This window comes from Uloborus diversus, chromosome 2 (genome assembly GCF_026930045.1).
Source record: "Uloborus diversus isolate 005 chromosome 2, Udiv.v.3.1, whole genome shotgun sequence".
NCBI lineage: Eukaryota > Metazoa > Arthropoda > Arachnida > Araneae > Uloboridae > Uloborus > Uloborus diversus.
Window position 1 is genome coordinate 53,043,884 of NC_072732.1, and position 27,981 is coordinate 53,071,864.

The window sequence follows — 27,981 nt, forward strand, 5'->3', positions numbered from 1 at the left end:
TCCTACAGACATACAGACATCCTCCGGACAGAGAGACTTTCAGCTTTATTATTAGTGAAGAAGATAAAGAAGATTACTGACAATGATGGTGAGAAATAAATACAATATGCATTGAAAAAAGTTCTTTAAAAGCATCTTCATAATAAGACATTGTTGATGAGACTTTGATTTGTGACGATATTTATAATCTCCAAATGGATTAGCGAAGGTCAACTTGACTACCCAGCCCCCGGTCATCCGTCACCAGCTGGTTTTGGTAACTCGGTGGATTTCACTAAGGACGTTCATAATGGACAGTCCGTTCATAAAGGAAAGTCCCACAACTGTTTGATTAGAAAAGTTTATGCACTTTATCTTGTACGCTTTTCTCCCAATAAATGTTTGGACCTTTGTTCTTTATTGACCAGTCGAACCACCAGTCGGACACTGGCATTGTCCACTCCGGACCGTACTCGGATATGATGCACTTCTCGGACTCACAAGGAACCAGAACTTTCTCGCCAAGGAGCTCTCCAGAGCACAAAGTGAAATTAGGATGATGATATCTGTTGAAATAAAAACAATAAACAAAAAGAAAAATATCTGTATTTAGATGAAGTTTAATTTATACTAGGTGTTTTTTCCCCAGAAAAAACACAATGTTATACAAAAAAAAAACTTTTTTTTAATGCGAAGTCTGCTTAAGTTAAGCCTTGAAAAAAATTAATGAATAAATGAATAGGAACAAAATCAAACAGCAGAAGATTTGTAACTATGAAAGCCAAAATTTCGCTCTCTAAAGAAATATCTGCACTTCAAAGTCAGAAGGACGTAAGTCACATTATGGTAATTTTACAGGAGGGAGGAAAAACTTTTTCCCTGCGCACGCAAAGGATGGAACGCGTCCTATTTTAACCCTGGTAAAAAGTTGCACAGGATTTTTTTTTTCTTTTTTTTTGAAGAATTACGTTCAAATGGCTACATGCGGAATAGGCTTCTACATACGATGCACTAATAAACGGAAAATCGCAATATTTGAACTTAAGTCAGACTGGCTGTGAAGTACAGATATAAATTAAAACAACCGTCGTCATGGTAATCTGAAAAATCAGAGCAAAATTAACTTTGGTTCAATGAAGAAAATAAGCAATTCGTGATTATTCGATAAGATATGAAGGGCCACGGGGAAGAATGATCATAGTCCACCATGCTCAAATTTCCCTCATTACGTTTTTGAGCCTAAAATCTCGAATCGTTTCCAAGTTATCCTCATTCTTCCCTGTTAAAACTCACTCACTATGATGATTCTTGCCTGAATAATATTTCTCTTGAATACTGTCTGTAATAATCTACGTATTCCAATAGGTTAACCAGAGTTTTTTAGAGAAATGGACTTTGACCGTTCTTCCCCGGAGCCCTTCATATAGTAAAATAAAACATTGGAGCATAATTATTTATTTTAATTGGAATATAATGCTGATATTGAACTCAGACAAACATTATGAGAAAGTTTGAACTTTGGAAAATAAATTGATAAAAGTTACGGGGATTTGTTACTCAAGAATTAAAGTCAAATACTTGAAGTAATATTTTCTTGTGGATCTGTGGCCTCCATACCAAGTGCCATTTTTCTCCTGATAAAGAAAGAACAAATCCACTCGCAGACGTTTTGTTTCCAAGTGAAACTCCAAAGCACGATCAATCTGGAATCAATTTCAATATCAGATGTATTTTCAATATTCTTTTTTATGAAATTAAATACTTAAAGTGACTGTTTAGTAAAGTACTATAGCTAGGTCAAACCGAACCTGGCAGCCTTGTGAAGGCTACGCATTTTCTGATCACGCTCTAAATTACAACGCTGCCAAGTTAGGTTTGCCTCAACTTTAATTATCTACGACTAGCAGTACCCGCACGGCGATGCCCGTGCTAAGAAGTTAAGGGAAGTCCGTTGAACAAAAAAAAATCCACGCCATCGCCCCGCTTCTGATGCGCAATGATCATTTTTCTTCAACTAAAATGCATACACATCTTTTCAAAAGACCTACTCAAGTCTTTTTGTTATTTAAAACTATTTGCCAGACAAATGAAAATATTAACAGTAGCTCTAAAACTCAAAACAATCCTTCAACTACATAGTTCATCGCTTAACGCGCCAAGCAACCACGCTACCGTAACCCTGCCCTTTAGCGATTGAAGCGGTTTTTCCTTCTGCAATTTAAAGTTTTTCTCAAAATAAGCAATGGTACAATAAAAACGTTATAGAGAACAATCACAATTGAATAATACGACAAATCAAATTATTTACTCAGATAAGAAACTATCTTCAACTGTAAAAACATAAACAAACGTTGAAGAAATAAGGAAAATAAAACCAACTTGGAAAAATACTACAAAATCAAATTATGACCTGAACATCGAAAAAAAAAACGCAATCAAAAATCTGTTCGCTGATCACAACAGCGTAGCAGGGGCATGGTTCCTCGCAGCTATCGACACTGTCGGCCAGCGCCCTGTCGATAACTTACCCCACCATCTATTAGGAATTTATAGAACAAAACTTACCCGACATCTTAGGAATTCATAGAACTAAACAATTAGTTAAACATTTAATTTGCAATTTAAAATATTTCGGTAAATCTGATTTTAAAAAAAAGCCTATAGCATTTCTCAATAAATTGACTATTCAACACAAAAAGAATTTTTCAATTCGAACCAGTAGTTCCTGAGATTAGCGCGTTCAAGCAAACAAACTCTTCAGCATTATATTTTTAGTTAATTAATAAGACAACTTTAAGTAAGTTACCGCCCTATAGCCAAGGCTAAGGCAGAATTACATGCAAGCTCAGTAATTCCTGCCGAGGACTGCAGTTTCGTGGTTATTAGTACTCATCAGCCCGCCTAAGAAGTAACTGAGCTGGAGGTAGAAAACCTCTTAAGGAAGCCAAGAGTGCAAGACAAACTGGTAGCTAATATAGAATTAGCACCGACTGTTATAGGGCGGTAACTGACTGAAAATACCATGCCTTGCCTTCAATCTTCGAGTTGAGCCGAACCATTGCTTCGGTCACTCATCTGGTCAGTGTCCTCGACTTTAATGCAGTCCTCGGCTTAAATGACTGAGCTGGCGGTGTTTTTCATGTAATTCTGCCTTAGCCCTGGCTATAGGGCGGTAACTTACTGAAAATACCACGCCTTGCCTTCAATCTTCGAGTTGAACCGAACCATTGCTTCGGTTACTCGTCTGGTCAGTGCTAATTCTATATTAGCTACCAGTTTGTTTAGCACTCTTGACTTCCTTAAGAGGTTTTCCACCTCCAGCTCAGTCACTTCCTAAGCCGGGCTGATCAGTGATAAAAAGCACGAAACTGCAGTCCTCGGCTGGAATGACTGAGCTGGCGGTGTATTTCATGTAATAAGACAATGTTACGTATCTATATTTTTCTTACAAATCTTTTTTAGCATCGTTTAGCATTTTCTCTGAAAAGTACTCTCGAACCTATTCCCACTGGATCGCGAAGCCCGCACTTGCAGGTCGAGCCACCGTGACTACGCATATTCTGCGTTCCAAGCATTTTATCTTATAACATAAATTTTCCCGCTTTCATAATATTTTTTATTGCTGCTCCACTCCTATTAGTCATAGCGTGATGTGATATAGCCTATAGCCTTCCTCAATAAATGGACTATTAACGCAAAAAGAATTTTTCAATTCGAACCAGTACCTGAAATTAGCGTGTTCAAACTAACAAACTCTACAGCTTTATATTATTAGTATAGATGATAATCTTCTGAATGAAAAAAGAGTTTCGAAAAGAAAAAGGAACATTAATACTGACAGGAGATAAAGCTTATAAAAGCTTAATAAATTCGTCATTTTATTAGCCGCAACATAAACTTGTATTTTAAGTAATGAGAATAAATTTGAAAATCAAAATGTTTTACATGTATCGCTGCAAAACTCTAGTGGTCTTCAAAGTATGTTTGCTCCTTGAGTATCAACACACATTCCTATTCCTATTCAGAGTCACAACTGACTACAACTGTATTTATGTCGAGGACTGCATACTAAGTGCCTTGCCTCCATTATTTTATATACCGATAGATGGCAGCACCATCACCGGATCGAACAGTTAATGAGAATTTAGAACTAGTCCAGGAGCTAATAGCTACCTAGTACTAGCGTCCCCAGAGGTATCGTTTCACTTGGAGGACATTGAGACCACGAGCATATTTAACGTCGCCCAGTCCCCTTTAATGGCGACGGTGGGTCTTCGACCATCGAGGTTCGAACCCAGGACCCTCAGGCCCCGAATCCGACACTCTACCAATCGGGCTACCACGGCCCTTCAGCACACATCTGCAGGCGAAATTTTCACTCTGTGTGCGCTTCTTGAAAAAGTCATCAAATGAAACATTCTTCACAGCACGCGTGCAAACTCAAAATGCAGCAAATAATTGAATAGAGTTGAGAGGGACATGTCCTTTGAGAAAGAATGAAAAGTCTGAAAAGCAGCTTCGAGTGTGTAGGAAGCTGAGGAATCGTTGTGATGCCATTTTTGGTCAGTTACTCTGTAACCACGAAGCAGATATGACACGGCGCATTGTCATGATGAAGCTTTCCACCGGCGGCAAATTCGGGCAGCACTTGGTTGAGCTGTCTGTTCAATTTTTGAACAAAATTTTTGATTACTTAACTCTGTTCATCGCTTTGCTACATTTTGAGCTTGCACGCGAGCTCTAAAAGATGTTTCATTTGCTGGCTTTCAGGGAGCGTACACAGAGTAGAAAAATTGCCTACAGAAGTGTGTTGATACTCATGGAGCATACTTTAAAGATAATTAAAGTTTTGCATCAATATCTGAAAAACATTTTGATTTGTGGATTTACTCTCATCACTTAAAATACGGACCCTGTAAAAGCTCAGTAACACTGTTATCAATGAGCACTTTACAAAGAATTTTTATTCACCACCTAAATTCCTTTCAAGTTTTATTGAAGTGAAAACTTTAGGCTCGTCGAGCATTTTTTGAGATGTAATGGGAGAAAACAATTGAACTTGCGACATTGTTACCGACAACCGGAATGCAGCGTCTTCGTGCGTTTTGAAGTGAACACTTCTATAGGCGCATCGGACATGTTTAAGCGAGCGCCCGACTGGCCGAAAGGCTTAGGCTTTGAACTGTGGACCCAGAGATTGCAAATTCGGACTTCAGGTTCGAATATTAAATAGAGAATTCGGTTTTTCGTAAATAAATAGCTGATTATGAATGTTTTGGTCATCGAATCAACATACACATAGAATGTTCCCGGGACCAATCCAAAATGTAAAATGGCTTCTTAATCAATGAAAGGAGGGCTTTACTGCACATAGGTGGATTTGGAGACACTAAGATGAAATATGAAGTCAGATTACTGTACTTAAAAAAGAAAATGTTCGTTTTTACTGCATTTTTTTTTACTTACCATACCTAGACTTTCTTTAATTTTTAAATTCTTGTTGTTAATGAAAAGTTCTTTCAATTCCTCAACATTCAGAACTTCATCAGCCCATGCACCGAAATCAACGTCTGTCGTATAAGGTATGATATCACATTGCCTGTACCATCCTGAAATGTGAAAAAAAAACGAATTGTGTTCATGGTTAAAACGATTTTTCTTTTTTCTTTTTTTTTTCATTGCTAATATACTCAAATACTCATCCAAGGATTTATTTGTATAGGAGCTCACGGGAGCTAAGCTTCTGCACTAAATGAAAAATGCATGTATGAGTACATACTGTCCAACAACGGATTGCGTGGAATTTTCAAATGTCCAGATAAGATGAATCTATGTGAATAAGGTGGAGAAGTAAAAATTTGATGTGCGTTTTCCACTCATTTAAATGAGACTCTGCTTCTGCAAAAGCTGAAATCAGTAAAAGATAATAGATTCGTTCATTTCCGGCTGTAGAACGGATGTTTGTCTTTCCATACAATCCGTGGTCAGACAGTACATAAATTATTTTCAAATAAAAAAAGAACCGACTTCAAAAAACAAAGAGGAACTAAAAAGTAAAAAATAATGGGTCATACTTACATACGATTTCCTACTCAAACGCATAAATCAAATTTATTTTACAATTCTAGTACAAAAATCAACTAAACTAAACACCCAATTATAAAATAAACACTAATTTTAATTGCTATACGATGAATCATTTTAATATCTAACTAATTATGATACGATCTCTTAATTTTTAATAACCATTTGAAGTTGGGGCCTATTATAAACTACTACCTAACGTAACTGAAAACCCACCTGAGTTGAACACTAATTTAACTAAACGCGAAGTTAGTCTTTAAATCTAAACCTACTCAGTTGCGTTAGGAGGCCCCGACTTCGAAAAGTTATTAAAAATTAAGAGATCGTATATAATTAGTTAGGTATTAAATCGTATACCTTAGGTATTAAATCGTATAGCAATTAAAATCAGTGTTTATTTTATAACTAGCTGTACCCGACGCGCGTTGCTACGCCAACAAAAAATACATCATTATACTGATTTTCAAGACAATCGGTAGAACGGGGCAGAAGTTGCTACTTTGCAGTGCCACCTGGTGGCGAGTGGCTTCAATTAGCATATTATGCACCTTCTCCGTGGAAAAATACATATATATAGCAATTTTCATAATAATCGGTCCAGGTATCAAGTGAAGCCGTGATTATACTCAAATTTTGTCGATCAATCAATCGCTAAAAATATCAAATAGAAAAAGTTTTAAATCCCCCCGTTGCATGAAAAGCCATAAAACAATAAAGAAAGAATTTATTTGTTCAAACTCAAGAAAAATGGCAACAGCTAACTTCTAATCAATTAATCTTTCACGCGAATTAATTTCTGCAGCCGATAATTTTATTCGTATTTATCCAATGGATTGTGACTTAAATTGGAATAAAAAAGGAACTATCGATCGGATTTTTTTCGAACTGGGCGGTCATTCCGAGCTCGTCAGCTTGCGAGATCGAGATTCTCGCACACGTGAACGGTTGTGACGTAGAAATGTCGCAAAGTAGCATTCTAATCTACTCGAACCTAGCCGCAAGATAAGTTCGAATAGATAGAATGCTACTTTGCGACATATTTACGTCACAACCAATCACGTGAGCGAGAATCTCGATCTCGCAAGCTGACGAGCTTGGAATGACCGCCCTGGTCTATAAACATTCCCAGTACCAGAAATAACAAATGGTGAAAGTTTCAGTCAAATCTGCCGGGTAGTTTTTGAGTTCATGGATGACATACAGACAAACATTCATTTATATACAGTGACTCCCAAAAGTCTTCGTACACCTACGACTTCCAACGAAATGAGCCCCAATCCATTGTTTAGAATTAATATTTCGGAATGGGTATTTAATTATAAGATCTATGATCAATTTTTAACAAAACTGCATGAAAAGTTTTTAAAAAATATTAAAACTTAATTTTTAAAAAATCAAAAACCAAAAAGTGCCGGAAATTTTATCTCACAAAAGTCTTCGTACACTTTATAAAATGTCTACTATATATAGATTGGGTGTTTAGTTTAGTTGATTTTTGTACTGGAATTGTAGCATGAATTTTGTTTATACGTTTGGGTAGGAAATCGTATGTAAGTATGACTCATTATTTTTTACTTTTTAGTTCCTCTTTGTTTTTTGAAGTCGGTTCTTTTTTTTATTTGAAAATAATTTATTTTTTGCTTTTTAGTGATGTAAATATAAAATAAGTTCATAGGGTAGAGTATGTGGTGCACTCAGCACTTCTTACGTGGATCTCAAATGAGAAAGCGTCGAACACAGGAGTCTGGAAACAGCTAAGATGAGCAGTATAGAGAAAGATATACAGCACAGCGTCTCGGAGACTTCCGAAGACTGAAGAAATGCTTTTTCAAGTGCGCAATTATTTACAAAGAAAATTGTCTTCATCATCTGTTTGACTTTATTAAAGTATGCTTTCCGAAAAAATTTACGAGTCACTAAGAAAACAACAGAAATCGCTTAAACTTTGCAGATAGAATTTGAAGAGTTTTCTTGATTTTTCAAGGATCCCATCTTCAGATACTGACCTGATGACTATGGGATCACCTGGGAAGTATATACCTTTTCAAACGAGGGAAAAAAAAAGAATTTTCCAAATTGGCGCTAAAGTGCTCCTATAGCGAAAGCCGTCTCCAGGTTGCATCCATGTCCTACACACACGCTCACACATACACAACTACACACACACACACAAACACATGCACACACATACACTTACACATATACACCTACACACACATACACACACGCATACATACAGACACCTACACACACACAAAAACCTACACACTTATATACACACAACTACCCACACATTCATGCCTGCACACAGTCACAAACACATATGCCTACACACACATACCCCCCACACACACATTCATACACACAACTCCCCACACACTTATGCCAGCACACAGACACAAACACACATGCCTACTCACACATACACATACCCTCTACACACAAACACACATACCCCCCACACACAAACACACATACCCCCACACACAAACACACATACCCCCACACACACAAACACACACACCTACATTCACATACTCGTGATTGCGAAAAACATAATTTGAATTCAAGGTGTCAAAATTCAAATTAATTTTTATTTTTTTGACCAATCACGATTGCTTATTGCTTTCATTTGACTGTTTTTGGCGTGCTATCATTTTATTTTCCCACCGCCACCATCCGCACCATCACCGTCGACCGGGTCCTCACGATGCTGCTCTTATAGAGAAAGCCGTCTCCAGGTTGCATCCATGTCCTACACACACGCGCATACATACACACACACACAAACGCACACATACACCTACACACATACACAAATTTGCCACACATACATACACACACACACATACACACACGCACACATACAGACACCTACACACATACACACAACTACCCACACATTCATGCCTGCACACAGACACAAACACATATGCCTACACACACATACACATACCCCCCCCCACACACACATTCATACACACAACTACCCACACACTTATGCCAGCACACAGACACAAACACACATGCCCTACACACACATACACATATCCCCTACACACAAACACACACGCCTACATACACACACTCGTGATTGTGAAAAACATAATTTGAATTCAAGATGTCAAAATTCAAATTAGCTTTTTTTTTTTTTTCACAGTGAAAATTAGTTCTTTAAGTTGGGGGATATTTGATTGTTTTTATTTATTTTGGTAAGTGCATTAATTCATTTAAAAAATTATTTTTGTCAACAAGGGAAAAAGAAACGATTTTTTTTTTTTTTTTTTTTGATATGATGTATTTATTTTAATAAGCTTATTAATTTTAATTATTATTTTTTCGTTTTGAAAGCTGTTAAAGAATTTTTTTTAATGGAAAAAAGTGTATTAGCTGCTTTATTTAAAAGGTGCTGCTATTTTATTTGTTAGTTTATTTATTAATTTTTTTACGCATCTAATTTTTTAGATGAGTGAGAAATATTTTATTCCTAGAAATCAGCTTAAAATATTAAAAAAATATGTTTGAAACAATTTGCGATTTTAGCTATTTTTGAGAATATTGATCAGGTACTAAAAAGTAGTATGGGTATACGGGAAAGTAGGCTCGTTTAGTTCTAGACGGAGCTTCATGTTATTACCAGTAAAAATATAACCAGTTACACGATATTCTTTTAAAAAGGCACAATCAAACTCTAGCTTTGGCTCATACACTATTTGCTCTCTCCCTTCCGCTCACGGGATATTCTTTTTTTCATGAGTGCAATAACTTTCCTAATTCTATAATCTATCGTATATTTGCTCTACAAAGTTTTTTAGTTTTAAAGACAAAAATTCTTCCATACCAAGCATTGTTCCTGACCATATCCAAAAATGCATGAGAAGAGGATTCAGCAGGACTTTCAATTCCCTCAATGCAATAAGTGTTCTTTCGTTGAAAGCTTCGAAGGAGAAAAGGCCGTCGTGGGGCTTGTTTCGAGGTCCTTTAGTTATGTTGACCGCCCTGGAGAGATTGCATTCCATAAAACTTGAGGTCGGTATCTGGAACAAGAAGTACTGAAGATCCGACGGGATATTCACACTTTGGTTCGTAGTTCCGTTAAAGTTTACTTCTAAGAACGCAAACCTGAGAGTAAAAGAGCAGTTAATTGCAAGTTAACCACTAAATTGAAAGGAGGGGCAGAAAAGGAAAACATTCAAACATTTAATCGTAGTTAGAATGATTTTGGATAGCAAGCACAACTGGTTAAAATAATTAACGCAATCTTTTTACCCGACTGCGCGTGCACGACACAAAGGAGGGTAATGCGTTTATCAGTCTATGTATGTTTTTACCCTATGTGGCGTTGTAGGAGCTAAACGCCTTGGCCAATTTTGATAATTCTTACGTCAAATTATTTAACTTAACAGAAGGAAAGTGTCACTAAACACATGACAGTAATCAAAATTCACCATATCAACAATCAGTCGCAATTTTGTGATTGGGATCGTGTCGCATGCTACCTGCGTGCGACCACAGAGCGACAAATGCAGGTAGCGTTTTTCACTGCCTGAATTTTTTGTTTTCTAAGTCTACAAATTCGATTTTAATCTTTAACATGTTGCATTTGTTTTTGCCTTGATTTAAGGGACTGAGTTTCGCAACGTGTACTTTCTTGATGGGCTTTTAGTTTTGCGAGAAAGATTTGGCTGACGACGTTTCCGTTTATATAGCTGTGATGTGGTTGACTTAAGTTCACGCATTTTTTTTATAAAGGTCAAGTGCATGTAGCGTCAAGCCGAATTAAAATGATCAGTAGTTTAGAGCACTGCAAGTTAGTTGATAAACCTCACGACATAAACTCTCTTAATGAAATGACAAGATTTCGAAATTTACCATCTTATAATCATAATAACTAAGTCAATGAATATTAACTAAAAAGTGTAAAATAAAAATAATTATTAAATAAAAACAAAAACCCTGACTGCGTAAAAACCAAAAAAAAAACACAAAGAAGAAAAAAATATAAGCCCAGAAGTTTAGATTTTTATTACGTACTACTGAATAACTACCCCATTCAAATAGTTTTATAATCGATACACACATAAGACAAATCATAAATTCAAAAGCAGAATAGAAGGATCAACAGTCGCAGCCCAGTCAAATTTTACGGGGTTCCTTGATTTAAAATTCTAAATTGCTGCGCTTAAATTTTTTTTCGGTTTTTGCGCAGTCGGGTTTTTTGTTTTTATTTAATAATTATTTCCTATTAAAATTGTTCATTTGAGATGAATGTTTGAAATGATAAGTGCAGATTCAAATTACGAACGCTTCTGAGGCACTTTTGTGTATGATACACTTTTGAAGAGCTCAAAATTCCAGAATTATTTTTCCGCTTGTGTGTTTGAAATATTATTATTATTATCATATTTATTATCTCATGATGAGAAATCTTAAACCTTTTGTCATAAACGAAGTACTTCCTCTGTTTAGAGTGATTGTCCCTTGCTCCACTTTCAAAGGCTCATGGCTTCCCAATATTTTTCTTTGTTTCGGTGACCTCATAGATTTTTTCCTTTCCTCCATAAAGGAACGAGTTGTGAAACTGTGTTTTTAACTCTATGCGTAAAACAAGCTTTCAGTAACATACCGATTCCTTTCATCGCTTGATTTGACCAGAACAGAGTTACAGTCCCCGTTCATCTCACAATTACAAAGCGTGTCGGTGGTACTCCCCTTATTGTTACCAGGGTCGCCCTGATGGGGGAGGTCATTGTGACCTCCCAAAAAAATTCCTTATTCCGCAAATTTGGTCTGACGATTTGGAGACGTAATGACTATGTTTCAATTTTTAAATACCCGAATGTCTCTCCGTTAGATGTACCTATGTGTACATATCCGTATTTTATCATTCGGCGAAATTTGAAGTTTATTTGGCAAATTAAGAACTTCCAACCTCTCAAAAATGTACGTTCGGGGGTACCCCAGATTGACACTCGCATATTCATTACAAACCTTTACAAAAACAATACCTTTCACTATTTTCAATTCATTTTAATCATGTTGCTTTGTACATATTTCATACACAGTTTCCTACACTGTCATTCTTGTATCGAAATTTGAATGTAATCTCTTTCAAAAGTGCTATGAATCATTCAGTTTATTCCTCACAATAATAACTGAAATGTTTCCTCAATGCCTAAAACACATTTTATTAGCCTAAAAAAAACCACTTAACAGGCTCAAATGCCGCCTTTTCACGGTAACATATGACAAAAAGATTAGAATATTTGCTCGTAAAAGGAAATAATACATCATCAGAACGTTACTTCTTTATCAATTTGAAAATATCTTATTTTTTCATGCAGAAAGGGTAAGCAGCCCAGCATTAGGTGTGAAATAATTGAAAAAAATAGTTATAAGAGTTTGTAACCGTATCAATATGTTTAAAAAAGTAGAAATGAGGCAGTAAGAAGCAAAAGGATGTAAAAGGATTTCTTTTTTAAGTTAGGAGTAAACTGCACGCGAAGTTCAAATCTTAGGCTGACTTTCATTAAAACATTTTCACAAAACATGCTGCACAGCAGTACTAACCACGGGTACTAGTACCATCTCTTGCCCCAAGACAGTTCCTCTTACCATTTATGCTATATTTCCCCAAAATTTTAATTTTGGGACTTTCAATCTTTTGTTCCAAGGCGCTTCAAGTGAGGAAATGCTTTCCTTATGAAGAAGCTAGGCTGATCGAAATCTTTATCAGCAACAAGAATTATCATAGTTAAAATTTTTCAACAGCACACATTGTAAAACTCGCATATCTAATGTCATTAGTAACTTTCAACCATGCACTATTGCTTTGGCTTGAAGGAAACGTTCTTTGTAACTTGGAAACAAGTGCATATAATTTTTTATCGGAAATTTGCATTTTATGACGTTGTACTTTCTCAAATGTGAAACTCAATCGTTCACAACCAAATCACGTCATCTTCACCAAATACATCATTTAAAACGGATTTTTAATAGGAATGTAAGACAATAAGAGAAAATTGGACATTAAGAAAAACTGCAAGGTAGGGATTGAAATTAACACAAACTAATTAATATCACCAAAAAAAAAATTGTAACTAAATTTTTGCCAAACATCAGATACTTTGCTGTACTAATACAGCTGATGCACTGTTGAAAATACAGCCGTTTATTAAAACGGCTGTATTTTTTACTAATATAATGTCTTGATATATTTCATCAAAAAAAGTTTGCGTTGAAGCTTTTTTTACCCCCTTGAGTGAAGCTAGGCCGGCAAAATTAAATTTGTAAACTTGATTTTTTATGGAAACGAAAGTGCACATCATAGGAGATGGTATTGCGCATTCAACTTCTAAAATATGTCAAAAAACATGTTTATTTTTCCCACTTTTTAAAAAACAAAATGTATTTGAGCAAAAAAAAAAAACTTGTTTTTTTTTTTTTTTTTTTTTTTTTTTTTTTTTTTTTTTGTGGTTTGCGTTTGTGAAATAAGGTTTTTGCTTATTCATGTGGGATTTCTAAACTGAAGTGATCATAAAAAGGGGCTTCAAAAATAATATTTTTTTATAAAAATACCATTCAATGCATACAGATCATTGAAATATAAATACAGTGGACGCCAGTTAATTGAATCAGTGGTTAATTAAATCAATCGCTTTAATGAATCAAACTACCTAAAACAGAACAAAATCTAGCTTTATTGAGTTAGCTGCTTTATTGAATCAGTCGTTTATGGAGTCGAAACTGTTTAGATTAAACGTGATTCATATAAGTGGCGTTCACTGTATTAGGAACCGTTTCAAAAAAAAACTTTAACTCATACTTATCATAAGCTCCGTCTCGTCTAGCAAATAGCAAATCATCCATACTTGGAACATCTTTAACGCCTGGATTATTGAAAGCAGCATGCCAAAAATACTTTTTTCTTTTATAGAAAATTACAACGTGAATTGTCCATTCTTGACGTTGAAAAAACATGTGAAAAACTGCTGATGGAAAGTCTTTTTTATCTGGAGAGTTTTGCCACATCCAGAACGGAAGGGTATCGTTAACGAAAAGAACCTTATAACCAGCAGTGCTCATTGTCTTTAAATGTTCTTCCTGAAATTAAATATAGATTTTAATACTTTAAAATGTATTAATTTTTTAAAACAGTAAATTAAATATAAAGTTCATTAAAATACAATTTTTAGCTAGCAGTAAATTACATTACAAGTAATACATTTTGAATTTAAATGACCTCATCGAATATAATCATAATTGAATCCTGGAAAATAGAAAACAAACTTTTTTTTAAATAATATTCTGGAAAAAGCATTAAAAAGTTTGAAAAATGTAATTTTATTTATTCAACTTTTTCTGATCTTATTGGTGTAGCAGGTTTATTCAGCGTAGTAGTATTGCTTATCAATATTTCCTTTAAATTAAAAAAAAGTGCTTTCAAATGTCTTGAAATGCAGCAAAATATGATCGAATAGCACAAGCTTTCTCTTATAATCAGTGGCATATTTCACAAACATAGACTTTAATCTGTCACCTAGCTTTTGAGGTAGAAACTTAGCAAAAGTTTTGCTAAAAGCAACCATGAGGGAAATATGAAGCGATCGTATAAGGTTTTGTCATTTACCATTTTCATTTCCCCAGTAATTTCAGATAGCTATGATGAATATTTGATTATTTATCTCAAATCTTAACTTTTACGCTTTACCTTTCGCAATTTTTGTACATCTTCTTCTTGAATCATAAAAGTAAGTATATTCTTTGAACCTAGATAGTTTTTAGCATCAAATTTTCGTTTCTGTAGTAACTTCTGCTGATTTTCAGATAACATGCTATACAAGATTGCCGGTTCTAACAAAACTGTTTTAACCTCCATTGTCTTCATCAGGTTACTGAAGTTCATCATCTGAACAAAAACTGAATGCGCATGATCAGAAGATACCTGTAGGAAAAAAAAACATTATTTTGTTGTAAAAATTTAGCAACAACTGATTTTGTTTCTACACAGTTAAAATGATTTCCAGCAAAAAGACATCTTTTTAACTAAATATGTTTCTCTTTACAATCAAATGTTGGAAGTTTATAGTGAACATAAGAGTAGTCGAAAAACTTTCTTTTTGCAGTTCATTTCGTTAAGAGTGCGGAAAAAGTAATATTTTTGCATACGCAATTCACACATTTTTTTAAAAAAGCTTCATTGTTTCCTCCAACCCCTAATGGTGTCAAGGGGCGGTCTAGATCCCCTAATAGGGTGCCAACCTTGACTTCCTGGAAGATGCACTAAAGGAATTCAGGGGTACGATTCCCCAACCTCCTAAAACATCGAGCAAGAGGAGATATTCGGATGCAGGCCCTGAAAAATATTTAAAACTAACCCTTTAAGTGAAAATTTCGCGACTATTCCTGTAGTTCAACAAAAATTTCTCTAAATGAATTTCGGTAACGATGTTTCGATATATCTCTGATTAAAGTGAATTCATTACGCGAACCTATTCTGAAGTGCTATACGTAAAACTAAAACATATTTTTACATCCCTTAATATACTGTAAATATAAAGGCAAAAAGTCTGATGGCTGGAATCAGCTTTAGACAGACTGTGTAAATTGATGACTACCATTTTGCTATGCGTTTTAGTATGAAGTTTCGTCAAAAACTAAACTAGCCTACTTCCCGTACACCAGAATTTTCTTTTTTCTTTTCTTTTTTTTTTTTCCTTTTCTAGCATCATATGCAGATTCTCTCAGTTAGCCAAAATTGCAAATTATATCAAACATAGTTTTTAAACATTTGAAACTAATTTCAAACAATAAACAAGAAAATGAACCGCAAAGGGTGCAAGAAGCGCACTTGTGCGAGGCGCATAGGCGCACCGACCCACGAGTCATTCTTTTATATGAATTTCTTCGGTGTGCAGGGATTTCATTTTCTGGTGGTGTACCTTATGTTCTTTAAAAAATATCATAATTATAATTTCTATCGTTTCATCGAATTGTATGAAAAATTGTAACAGGGTTGACCAAACTATCATTTGTTGATTTATTAACAAAATTTTTAAGCCAAATTTTAAAGAAAGAAAAAAAGGTACTATCCTGAATTTCTGGGAACCACTCTTAACACATATCGAGAATTAGCAGTGAATCTATTTAGTGCTACTACTACTAGGTCTTAGCGAGGGACAAATCGCTAACTATGACTAATGGTAGCGTTGCCGCATGATTAGCGATTTACAGCGTTGAAAAAAACATTTCTTAGGATACACAAAATGCGAAAAAAATTCAGAATGTAAAATAAGTAAAAGAATGGATAAAACTTACGTTTTTTGAATGTTGATATAGACTTGAAAGTGCTCTTACTACGTCAGACCTATTGTACGTTCCGATGGCGGTGCTTCTGTACGATTCGGCAAGCTGTTTCTCCCCAACATTGCGAGGTAGCACATCCTGCATTTCAAATGTGGGTCCATGTTGTTGTTCCTCGTCCTGAAATAATTAAATACTTTAATATCTGTTCCGTTCAAAAAGCAACAAGAGAATTAAAGCAGTTTCTATAACTTTTCTGTATGTCTGCAAATAACCTTTCGACTTGCGTCAAATGAAACTTCAATGAAATAAGATGTAGTTCTTGCTAATAGTGCCAAAAAATTTAATCTCCGATTCCATTGGAACCAGATGTGTAACACTGCGCGGCATAAAAGAAAAACCTTCAAATTGCTTCTGACATCACCCATTCTTGCTGATCCCAGTGTAAAATGTCAAACTGAATCCAAATACGACCACCGTTTTCTTCCATCGCGTCCCACTTTTTGGAAATAGTGCCCTCCCCCTTTTTTTTCGGCTTTCGACAGTTTTATTGGCATTATTTTTATTTGGAGGGGAAACAAATATTACGTTAACCATTAAAATTCTTCTGAGGTGCTAGAGAGGTAAAAAGTTCAAAAGCATGAATATTTGGAGCAAGATCGAAGATTCATGGGAGTACTCTCCTCTAAAATACTTTCAAAAGCATCAAAATTGATCTTTTTTTTTTTCCTTGGGGTTTTTTTTAAGACATTTCCTCTCATTTTTCCTCGTAAAATCAGAGCATTGGACGCCCCCCTAAGAACCTCAACTCCGAAAAGATTTTCACGGAGCAAAAAGTAATTTTAAAAAAATATTTGAACTATGCCATGTTGTATAGTCAGAGTCGCATCGCGCACATCATCAGCAAGGATAGTGTTAGAAGCATTTTAAAGGCTTTTTTTTTTTTTTTTTTTTTTTTTTTTGCAGCGCAGTGATAAAATCAATCGAACTTATTACAATTCAGAAACTAAATAATCTATAAAATGGCACGAACATGCTTCTTAGCAGTTCGACATTTTTTCTCTACTAGAATTTTTCTCTAATATCTATCGTTGAAATGAAACACATCCAAAATTTATGAAAAATGTATGGTGGAGGAAATATAGTAGGGGAATGTGGGATAAAGTGAAATGGTGAAATATTTACTCCGCTTTTAGTGCTGTTTACCAAGTAATATTTAAACTATGTAGTAACATATGTAGTCTATTCCAGTCAAGAAAAATTACCTCTGAAAGTCAAAGCATTGGTAATACAAGTAATTTTCAAAAATAGATACTCAAATTGTAATATTTTGTTGTAAGTCAACAATTATTTTGATATTATGAAATGATAAAGTTCTTGTTATTAACATTTCAAATATTAATTGGAACCTTCTAATATTCGGCGCAGTATTTACTTAGTTACCTAATATTTAGCTTGTTTGTATTTTTAATATTTTTCAAAACTAGTCAAGTGCATGCGGGTCAAAGTGGATGAGGCAAAGTGAAGTAGTTCATTTCTTTCACTTATTGAATCATTTACAAAATCACTTACGTATTCATTAATTAACTAATTTATTTACATTCCTTCATTTAATAATTCACCTATTTTCTTATTCATTCACAATTTTTTTATTCACTCATTTATTTTTCCTCGTGTATTAATTAATAAATTAATTTATTAATTAGTTTAGTTTCATTATGTTTTTACTTATGAAATTATCCTTTTATTTGCTCATTATTTTATTCAGAAATCTTTTTGCCAATCGAATAGAGAATATTTCATTCGAAAAATATTTCATTTTTCACTTTGCCCATTGAAAAAAAAGTGAATTTTCTCTTTTTTTTTTTTTTTTTTTGAAGGCACAATTTTACTGCCAAAAACAATAAAGAATGTTTCAATGCAATTTTTATTGTAAAATACAATGTTCTTTCTCTATATACTTTAATTTTCAAAGCAAATTTCCAATTTGTTCATTTTGAAAATGCTGAGTCATCTTATCTATTTCACTTTGCCTCATATTCCCTTACAATGGGTGCAATAATTTTTATGCAATCTCTCTAAATTAATAGGAAAAAAAAGAAAAAGTTAAATCAAAATACTAAAAAATATATCGTTTCCTAAAGCGCACGCAAATTACATGTCTTGATAATCCACAACAAAAATTAATTTCTACTAGCATGAAACTCTGTACCCGGAGAAATGAAGAATGCTTCCGTTCATGTTTCTAAGCAGTTTCCAAAACAAAAGTTGCTTCCAGAAATCACACAAACGAAACAAAACAGGTATTTTTCAGCTAAACGCATATAGTAAAAAATGATACTTCGATATTTTTAATTATTATTATTGATGTTTAAATTTTCATTTCACTATAGTTTAGCTCTAAATATTTCAAAAGATTATGCTACGTAAAAAGTGATGACAAATCGCCTCCACATATTGCCCTGAAATTTTCTCAATAATTTCAAACATCTTCTCACCTTAATTATGCTCATATCTCTACTAATAACAAAGCTGAATGTCTGGATATATGTCTGAATGTCTGGATCTATGTGACGCGCATAGCTCGTTTGTAGTTAGAAGTTTCAATAGTTGAAACTTCGAATTGTGACAACCCTATGATTGGATCACTGTTGCTTGGGCCACCGGTTTTGTAATATACCATCGGTTTTGTAATATAATTTACCTACATTTTGTCATTTAACTTATGTGGGAAATTCGATGAAGGTAAATTACTCATTTTCGGGCAACTTTACACCCCTGGCAATCCTGTTTAGTTCACGCGCAATAGGTAGGCAACCATGCTTAATCGTTTTCTTTACAGTTTTTACTCTTTATTTAGGGCAACAATTTTTGGAAACTTGATGAAGATAACTTACTCATTTTTGACCGTTTTTTAGCCTCTGGCAGCCTTCATTAGGGACCGGAAAAAGGTAAGCAACCTTAACTAGTGTTTCGTTTACAACTTTTACTCTTTATTTATGATAACAATTTTTGGAAACTCAATGAGGGCAAATTACTCGTTTTGGGCCACTTTTTAGACTCTGGCAACCTTGCTTAGGGACCTAAAAAGGGTAGACAACTTTACTTTAGCGTTTTATTTACAGCTTTTACTCTTCATCAATGACAACAATTTCCGGAAACTCGATAAGGAGTAAATTATCTCCCTCTTTGAAAACCTTTTATCCCCTGACAACCCTGATTACACTGTTAAAATTGTCCTGAAAATGTACGGTAAAAGTTACTGGCATCCATGTTGCCAGTAACTTTTACTATAAAATCCTATTATACTGTAAAATTTTACGGTAGAAAAAACGAGAACGCTGTGGATATTTGTATTGAGTAAAAAGAACAAATTGCACGCAGTTGTGTCCGTATTACCTGCGTCGTTGTGATTCGAGACCACTTCGTTATCTACCGTACCAAGTGAGCACGGAAAGTGAACGAGGATGGAGAAATATAAGCCTCGCACTATAAGTTACGTGGTGTGGAAATTGGCACTGCTATAGCTTACTTTTTCCCGTACAATTTACTATAAATTTTTTCTGTACTGCAAATACTCCATTTTACCGTAATAGTTACCCTAAAATGTTTCCTGAGTTCTTAACAGTGTATTGACCCATAAAAGGTAGGCAACCTTACTTAAGCGTTTTGGGTAAATTGCTCATTTTTAGGCACTTTTCAACGCCTGGCAACCCTGATTAGTTCACGTGAAAGAGGTAGAAATTCTTACTTTCGCGTTTTATTTACAACATTTATTTTCATCTATGGTAACAATTTCTGGAAACTCGATGACGGAGAGCATGGAACGCACCGGCAAGTTTGAAAAGTGGCCGACAATTTAGAATCCTTTGTTTTTCGAATGGTGTTCTGTTAGTAAAATTATTCAACCTCCAAAAATAATGAAAGGAATGCACATACTTTTTTTTTAAAAAAATAGTAATTTTCCTTAAAACAAATGTGTGTGACTCAAATTTCTTTTAAAATGTATCTTTTAAATAAATAGTTTTTCGCCTCAACACACGTCTTTCTTTGATTCTAGTTAGTTCTACAATGATTTTAAATCAGGAAAACCATTTTGGGCCAAAGTAACCCAAATGCAAGTTGGGTAACATCGGCCCAGATAAAAAAGTAATAAACTGATACAGTACTTGGAAATAAACTGTTCACTATTCAAAAATTAAATCTCTAGATGTGAAAAAAAAAGTTTCCATATTTTGCAAATATGAATAGTTTCAAAATTATTGAGGAAAGATGAGAAAAGTTCTAAAATGTGGGCCAAATAGCCAAAGAAAGTAACGATTTCTGTTTAGGTCGATTATTATTACTGCTTTGAGCACACGGCACGAAAAGTGATTTGAATTCATTTCACGCTTCAACAGCAGGAATAAAAAACCATTCCGATCGTTCAGTGAAACAAGAACAAGCAAATTTTACTTTTTGAAAGCGCGAAAAATCTCATTTTTCCTTTGAGGTCAGTGGCGGCTCGTGAAAGGGCCCGAGGGGGCCCAGGCCCCCTCACTTTTTTCAGACAATAATTTATAACGTTTTTTTTCTTTTTTCTTTGTGCGTGCATGCTTGGAATTTAAAAAAAAAATGGATTGCATGTGTGGGAGGGGAAGGGAAAGGGAGTCAGGAAATATTTCTTAAAATTTACTTTGTTACACTTTTCCTTGAAATCTGTATCCTAAGATTTTCAAATTTTCCTTCAAGAAAGATCAGCGCGAAGCTGTTTGACGAGACATTGGTCCCAGGGCCTCTCCGTTTTCCTTTTTCTCCAGAACATTGTTAGGAAGTATTCGCCCAACAGAACTTCCTCGATAGATTGGAGACGATATTGGATTTTAATTCGAAAAATATATTAATGTTAGGATAAATCTTAATTTCTTTTAAAAAGAAATCTTTGAATATTCAATAGTTACAGCTAAGTTGGTCAGCTAGTTGCCCCCGCCATATTTCTTTGCTTCTGTTTTCAAGTTCGTCTAAAAATAAAAGTCTTTCCTCCGAATCCCCCCCCCCTCCTCCCGCCATACGAAAAATCTCAACTTTCATTTCCAGATCTTCAATTTCGCAAAATTTCCAGGGAAAGTCTCCAAATACCTTACAACATCTCTTAAAATTGCGTTTCAAAATCGCTTAAAATTACGTTTTGGGAGCTTCAATTTCGAAAGATTGCTGTCCCTAATATTGCAAAAAAATATAGTCCTACAATCGGGTTTTTAACAGGGCTGCGGAGTCGGAAGGAAAATGGCCGACTCCGACCCCGACTCCTGGATTTTGAAACGCCCGACTCCGACTCCAACTCCGACTCCGACTCCGGATTTTTTTAATTGTATTTTTCAATTCCCTCTCTCCCTTCAGGAGAAGGGGGGAAACCTTTAAACAGAGATTAAAATATTAATTCCTTTTTATGAAAATTTCGCATTTTTTTTTTGTAAACCCAAGATGCATACAACGTTAGAAATTAAATTTAAAAATCAAATTTTCCAACAGTTACGAGTTTAAAAATGAAATGACTTAAAAATTCCTTTAAAAAAATTGAAAAGGATTACCTTGCCCCCTTTAATATCAAATAGTGTGTTTTCAATTTTTGAAAGCTGTAATTTGAGAGGAAAAAAGCTTTTTTTTTTCTAAGTCCAAGTTCTTGAGAAGGTGTGGTTTGCCCCGGGTGACACCCATGTGGTAGGTGACACCTAAAGTTAATTTCAGAGTTTATAAAAGGTATAAATACTTCAATTCAGAAAATTCTCCCGATTATATTTTAAATTATATTTCATCAATAAAATTCAACGAAAATAGGGCACATATACGTCAGGAGCAAATTTTACACAAAATGCAGCGGTATACAGATTTATACGAATAGTTTTTACTATACGTATATTTCTTCTTCGCTAAATTTTTAATTTTAATTTTATTGGCTGCTTTAAAATTAACCTTAATGTGAAGATTTTAAGATTAACTGCAATTATTTAGTATTGTAATCAAGAAATCATTTATACTTATTTTGCTCCAAATTTTTTAGTGAGAACCAAACTTATAGAAATAGTCTTAATAAAGAAAAAAAACATTAGATTATTTCATCGGATCTTTTGTATTCGTATTTTCGCGCCAGAACTTATTTGAATTTGTCGATCACTCTCAAAAGTTTCCACCTGAGGTACGGTCTCCGACTTGCTAAATTGTTACGTCCCTTTTACTATTTTATAACTGAGATCGAACAAAACACTATATTTTTATTTTTATTTGAAATTGATTACTTAAAATGTTAGGCGATAAAACTGTTTGCTGACAGTTGCTATATATTAGTTAAGTTAAAAAACAAGCAAAGTAGGGGACGGCTACAGAAAGTTCGATAAGCACTCAAGCTAGCTGATTGCCATTGTAGCAGTTATTTTTTCATTAGTAACTTTTTGTACATGTAATCGAACCAATTGCTAGTAGTCAGTTTTTAAAAAATGCAATGAGAGTCAGTAAAAATGAAAGACAAAAAGAAGCCCGGAGTCGGAGTCGGAGTCGACATGTTTTCTAACGACTCCGACTCCGACTCCTTTACCCCAAAACTAGTCCGACTCCGACTCTTCGACTCCGACTCCGACTCCACAGCCCTGGTTTTTAAGACTTTATTTTCAGAAAGGATTCGGGAAAGGGGCCCCGAACTGCATTCCTTTAATATCATCCAAAAAAAAAAAAAAGTTTTTTAGACCGCCACTTACGAAAAATTTAAGTGGAATATTCTCTGAACCCCTCCTCTTAACCCCTCATTGAATATTGTGCTTAAGTTTTTAGGACTTCAAGTTTGAAAAACATTCCAGGGGAGAGCGCAAGAACCCATTCTTGTAAAAATCTTCAAAGTTTGTGTACAATTGCATTTTTGGAACTATAATTTCAAAAAAATGGAGGGGGGATTGATTTCTATTTATTTTTCAAAAAAAGGGGGGGAAAAGCCATCGAGGAGTCCCGGAGCTCCATCCCTTACCGTAACGTCAATAAATATGGCCTATCCCTTAAAAAATATTTTTTAGTTGCGCCACTGTTGTATGTTGTGTTGTAGGTACGTGTGTGCATATATCGCTACAAGACCTTTTTTTTTTTTATCGTTTGCATAAAAATTCTGAATTTGGCCAACGGAGGCTGGCAGATTCATATGCAGAAGAGTGAACCATCGTAACTAAGATTTTTTTTTTTAACTAGGTTTTTTTTTTTCATTTATTTTTTTTTTTTCGTTTATTTTTTTTTAAATTTAGTTTATTTTTAATACTGAGATGTATTTTCTCCTTTGTTACAGCTATTTAATTTATAATTTTTAGATATTTCTCTGATCACAATATTTTTGCACTTTTATGATTCGGTCTTGCTTAAAATAAAATTAATTTTACTCATTCAAAATAGCTAGTTATTGAAAAATTAAAAATGATATTACTATTGAAAATATTAGATTAATATTGCTTTTTAAAATTTATTTATTAATTTTGAAAAGTCAGCGGCTGAAAGTGCCTCCCTTGCAGCCCATTACCATAATGCAAGGAGGCGTACTGCAGCGCCGGAAAGAGTACTGGACATAAACGTGAGATAAAAAAAATTTTCGTGATATATTTTGCAGCTTTTCCCTTTCTGATTAATTAAATTTTATTTTGTAAAGTTAGGGGGTGAAAGTGCACCAAGCTGCCGGCAATCATGGACATAAACATTAGATTAATATCTTTCGTTATTTAATTAGTATTTTGTAGCGTGTCCTTTGTTTAAAATAAATTTTATTTTATTTATTTAACACAGAAAATTATTTTAAGAAAATTCAAATATTAAAAAAATATTTAAAAAAAAAATATTTAAAAAAAAAAGTATTTTTTCAAAAAATATTTTTTTCTCTCAAAAATCAGGGATGAGGAGGGGTTCCGAGCGCATCCCTGATCCGGCTCCCTCACTTTTTCAAAGCAGGAGACGCCACTGTTTGAGGTAAAGCATTTCTTTTTCTGTTCGTATGAATTAAAAGACCGCTTTTCACGATGATGTGATTTAAAGCAATTTTGACGCAACGTAAGGAAACAATAGCAACCTTGACAGTCACAGAATCATAACCTACTGCCATGCACATGGTGTCCCCTTCCTCCTCCTCTTCGACTTTTATGACAAGCGTGACCGAATGGAATGAAATATCATGCCTATTGTGCCGAAATCGTCTGTGTTCATGGATCTTCTCATAATGGTCAATTGCGCACACAGCAACAAAGCACTATATTTACAAACAATGTGCGCAGTAAAAGAGGCAGTGGGACAGAGGGGAGAGCAGCAATTCCGGGGGGGTGAAAAGGAGGGATACTGACGAAAGTACACACTGTACAAAAGCGGTGATAATTAGACATCAATATTTCGGTACATACAGACACGTTATAACAGTGTCAAGCAATACCAACTTTCCACATTGTCACGACAATACTTACACACTACTTAAACAATACTAACACACACACAAACGTGTTTGTGGATGTTAGTTACGTGCACACATGTGTTTGTAATCTGTTAGAACTGCGGATTGCTTGTGGCACCTTTTAAGGCGAAATGTTGTAGCATCAACTGCAACTCCGCAAGAGTGACAATTGAATTCTTATGGCACCCCTATATGATTCTTAAAGCTGCATTTTGTCCGTATGGCACCCTGTGGCTCCTCTAAGCGAGTTATAGAGAGCCAAATAGCACCCTAAAGGAGGTGCCGCTGGTGCTACAACGTTTCACCCTTGGTGCCATATACAACCAGCAGTTTTAATAGTGTAAGTGTTCAAGGGCGCCCATATAGGGGGGAATGAGGGGGCTCACCCTCCCCCCTTAGAGTTTGGAACTTCCTTGCTTTTAGTACTTTTTTCTTTGCAAAAATGTAAAAACATTTCTTCTTGAGCCATTAATGAATAATTTATTAAAAATGTCAAACTTGAATAACTCTAATCTGTACTGAAATCGGTTTCTATGGGGAAAATATCCTACTAAACCATGGGGAAAATATCTGAGCCTCCCCCTTAAAATTTTGCATATGGGCGCCCTTGTAAGTGTTAATAGTGTGTGTGTGTGCGTTAGCCACTGGAGATGAGTTTAAATTTTTTCTTCTGTATTGATTCATAATACTGGATTGTCATTTGCTGGTATATAAAGTGAAAATTTGCTTATCAAAAACTTAGTGTTTTATACCCCAATAGAGAAAAAAAAAGTTGTGTATAATGGTTTTTAAATGCCGATTTTGCAAAAAAAAGAAGAAGAAAGGACATAGTGCCCTTTATCTCCCCAGTACAGATCTATACTAATATTATAAAGAGAGAGGGCGGATTTTTGTGTGTTTATATGTTCGAGGTAATCTCAGGAACCATTGCAGACGTTTGAAAAATTCTTTCACTATATAAAAGGTGCATTCTTACTGAGTGACATAGGCTATAAGTTATGCATGTATGTACTTATACTAATTTTTGAAACCAATAGTTTTCCTTTGCTACCAGTTTATGTTTCGTACTGATCTATTGTTATATATGTAAACCCAAGCGCTGATTGTCTAGCACTTGCATTGATAAAATAGTTGAAGGTTCCCTATGAACTGAATGCTAAGGAATAGAAACAGGTGAAAAAAATAACGATGATGGCATAAGAAGCGCCATAACCTGTTCATGTATCTGAGGCTGCAGAAGATAAGGTATATAGCACTTTATTAGCCCTGAACATCGCGAAACATTTAGACTCGCAGAATATTAATGCCTTAAAATTTATTCAAATGAATTATAACTGGGATTTGCTTTGAGCAAATTAATTTTTGAATTCAAGTAGCGCAGATAGATGATATTAATCCGTGATTCTAAAAGCTGTAATTTCGCATGCATTTCGGGCTAACCTTTGAGGTTCTTTTTATCTATACTAATATTATAGAGAGAGAAGGTTTGTTTTGTATGTTTATATGTTCCAGACAAGATTAATACGTGACTGCAACCTAAGGAACTAGTACGTTTCCAACCAAGCGATTAAATTAGTAACCGATCAGCGACTCGCCTATGATACCAGAACGCAAATTAATGTTTATCGGCATACCCGGTAGAACTGAAAAAAGTTAAATAAATTTAACCAAAATCAACAGGCAGACTGAGGATGTGTTTGTAGTTTTTTTTAAACTTAATTGCTGCAATTCTTCTTAGTGGTCGAAAAACTGACCATTCCAGGTTTAAACTACTTTGAATGGCTCCCTTCAGAAAGACTCCTTACGTTTCATAAGGAAAAAAATTGGGTTATTTGGATAGCGTCTTCAAAAGGTCTGTCGCATAATGTATTTCGGATGTTCGATGAGCCACTGTTTGTATATAGAAGCCGTGGATTCTAAACGTACTAAAAGTTTAAGACAACATTGAGAGAGGTGTCATCTTCGCATTTGCCGGTGACTCTTAACAAACTATTCCTGTGGTTCCCTTGACAAACGCGCGCAGATATACTTTTAGCTTGTTGAAAGTCGTCTAATTTTAGGGACTCTGTACGATCTCTGTACCTTAAGAATACTTTTAAGAGCCCATATTCATTCTATTAAAATTAAAGGCGCTGTTCCAATAATTTCGATACGAAACTTTAATTTGTCTTATGTATGCAATGGAACTGGAACCCATATAAAATCAATATGGAGTAATATGATTTACCGTATTATTCTTACTGGATCAGCAGCAGGTGAGTCAGGAATATTTCTCGAAATCCCATGATCCTGGCACATTTCCATTTCTAATATAAGTTATTGCAATTTTCAATGAAAATTTCTTATGCCATCACCATCATCAAAACTGAAGGTTCATACGTACAACATTACATATGAGAAGATTATATTGTTCACGGGGAAGTAAAGGTTGGTCTCTCTTGATTAGGAAATGAAGTGAATCAATTTCTTTCAAAACGTCATAAAAACGAAACAAAAAGCGTATGTACGAGTATACCATGATAACATGTTAATTATGATATTTTAAAACAAAAAAATCTGCAGAGTACTTATTTAAGACAGATAATTTTTTCAACCCGAACAAGTTCTGGACGGGCCCCTAGTGAATCATAAATTCGTAATATCTAAGGAAAATACTTTAGGACTGTTACCGAAAATAACACTAAAAACACAAAAAAGTTATCGTAAATGTAATGAAGCAACAGTGAAATAGACAAGTAAAATAAGAAACACTACACCTTATTTCTATAACCAGGAAATCATGGTTATAATTATAAATAATAACTGCGTATATATACTAATATATTATGAAAAACCCATCTTACCAATAGTGGCGTAATCAAGTTCGTTGTAGTAATCAGGAAAAGAAGACAAACTATGACAATAGCAAAAAAGATGAATTTGATGCAGCGACCGTAAGTACGAATTGAATTCATTTCCTTAATCGTAGTACTAGCAAAAATATCATAACATTTTTGTCCATCTTGACGAAAAGGCTGAAATTTTTTTTTTCTGCATTTAAAACACTCTCAGAATTACTGCAAAAAAACTTCGATGAATCATAACTGCAGCTCTGTTTTGTGTTTAACTATGCTTTCACTTTACCACCCTTGCAATGAAAACTTTTGAAAGATAATAGACTGATATTTTACCTG

At 34.6% G+C, this 27,981-nt stretch overlaps 1 protein-coding gene across 1 annotated transcript; it reads right to left on the bottom strand.

The window, feature by feature from the left end:
• Window positions 1–32: 32 nt before the first annotated feature.
• On the bottom strand, window positions 33–27,919 carry LOC129217037 (ribitol-5-phosphate transferase FKTN-like). The gene is made up of 8 exons (XM_054851273.1): window positions 27,652–27,919; window positions 16,381–16,545; window positions 14,774–15,007; window positions 13,889–14,166; window positions 9,905–10,185; window positions 5,446–5,588; window positions 1,558–1,682; window positions 33–545 (listed from the first exon to the last, which is right to left on the bottom strand). Exons 1-8 carry the CDS (start codon window positions 27,760–27,762, stop codon window positions 332–334), a joined length of 1,551 nt encoding a protein of 516 aa, XP_054707248.1. The 5' UTR covers window positions 27,763–27,919; the 3' UTR covers window positions 33–331.
• Between the last annotated feature and the right edge of the window lie 62 nt (window positions 27,920–27,981).

Bases quoted from the DNA above. Each gene is read 5' to 3' on its own strand.
- LOC129217037 (XM_054851273.1), bottom strand. From the start codon at position 27,762: ATGAATTCAATTCGTACTTACGGTCGCTGCATCAAATTCATCTTTTTT. The intron at 5,589-9,904 runs GTATGGAAGAAT...TTCACATTTCAG, and splicing joins ATGGTCAGGAACAATGCTTG to GATGGTACAGGCAATGTGAT. The intron at 1,683-5,445 runs GTAAGTAAAAAA...AATTGATTCCAG, and splicing joins TTAAAGAAAGTCTAGGTATG to ATTGATCGTGCTTTGGAGTT.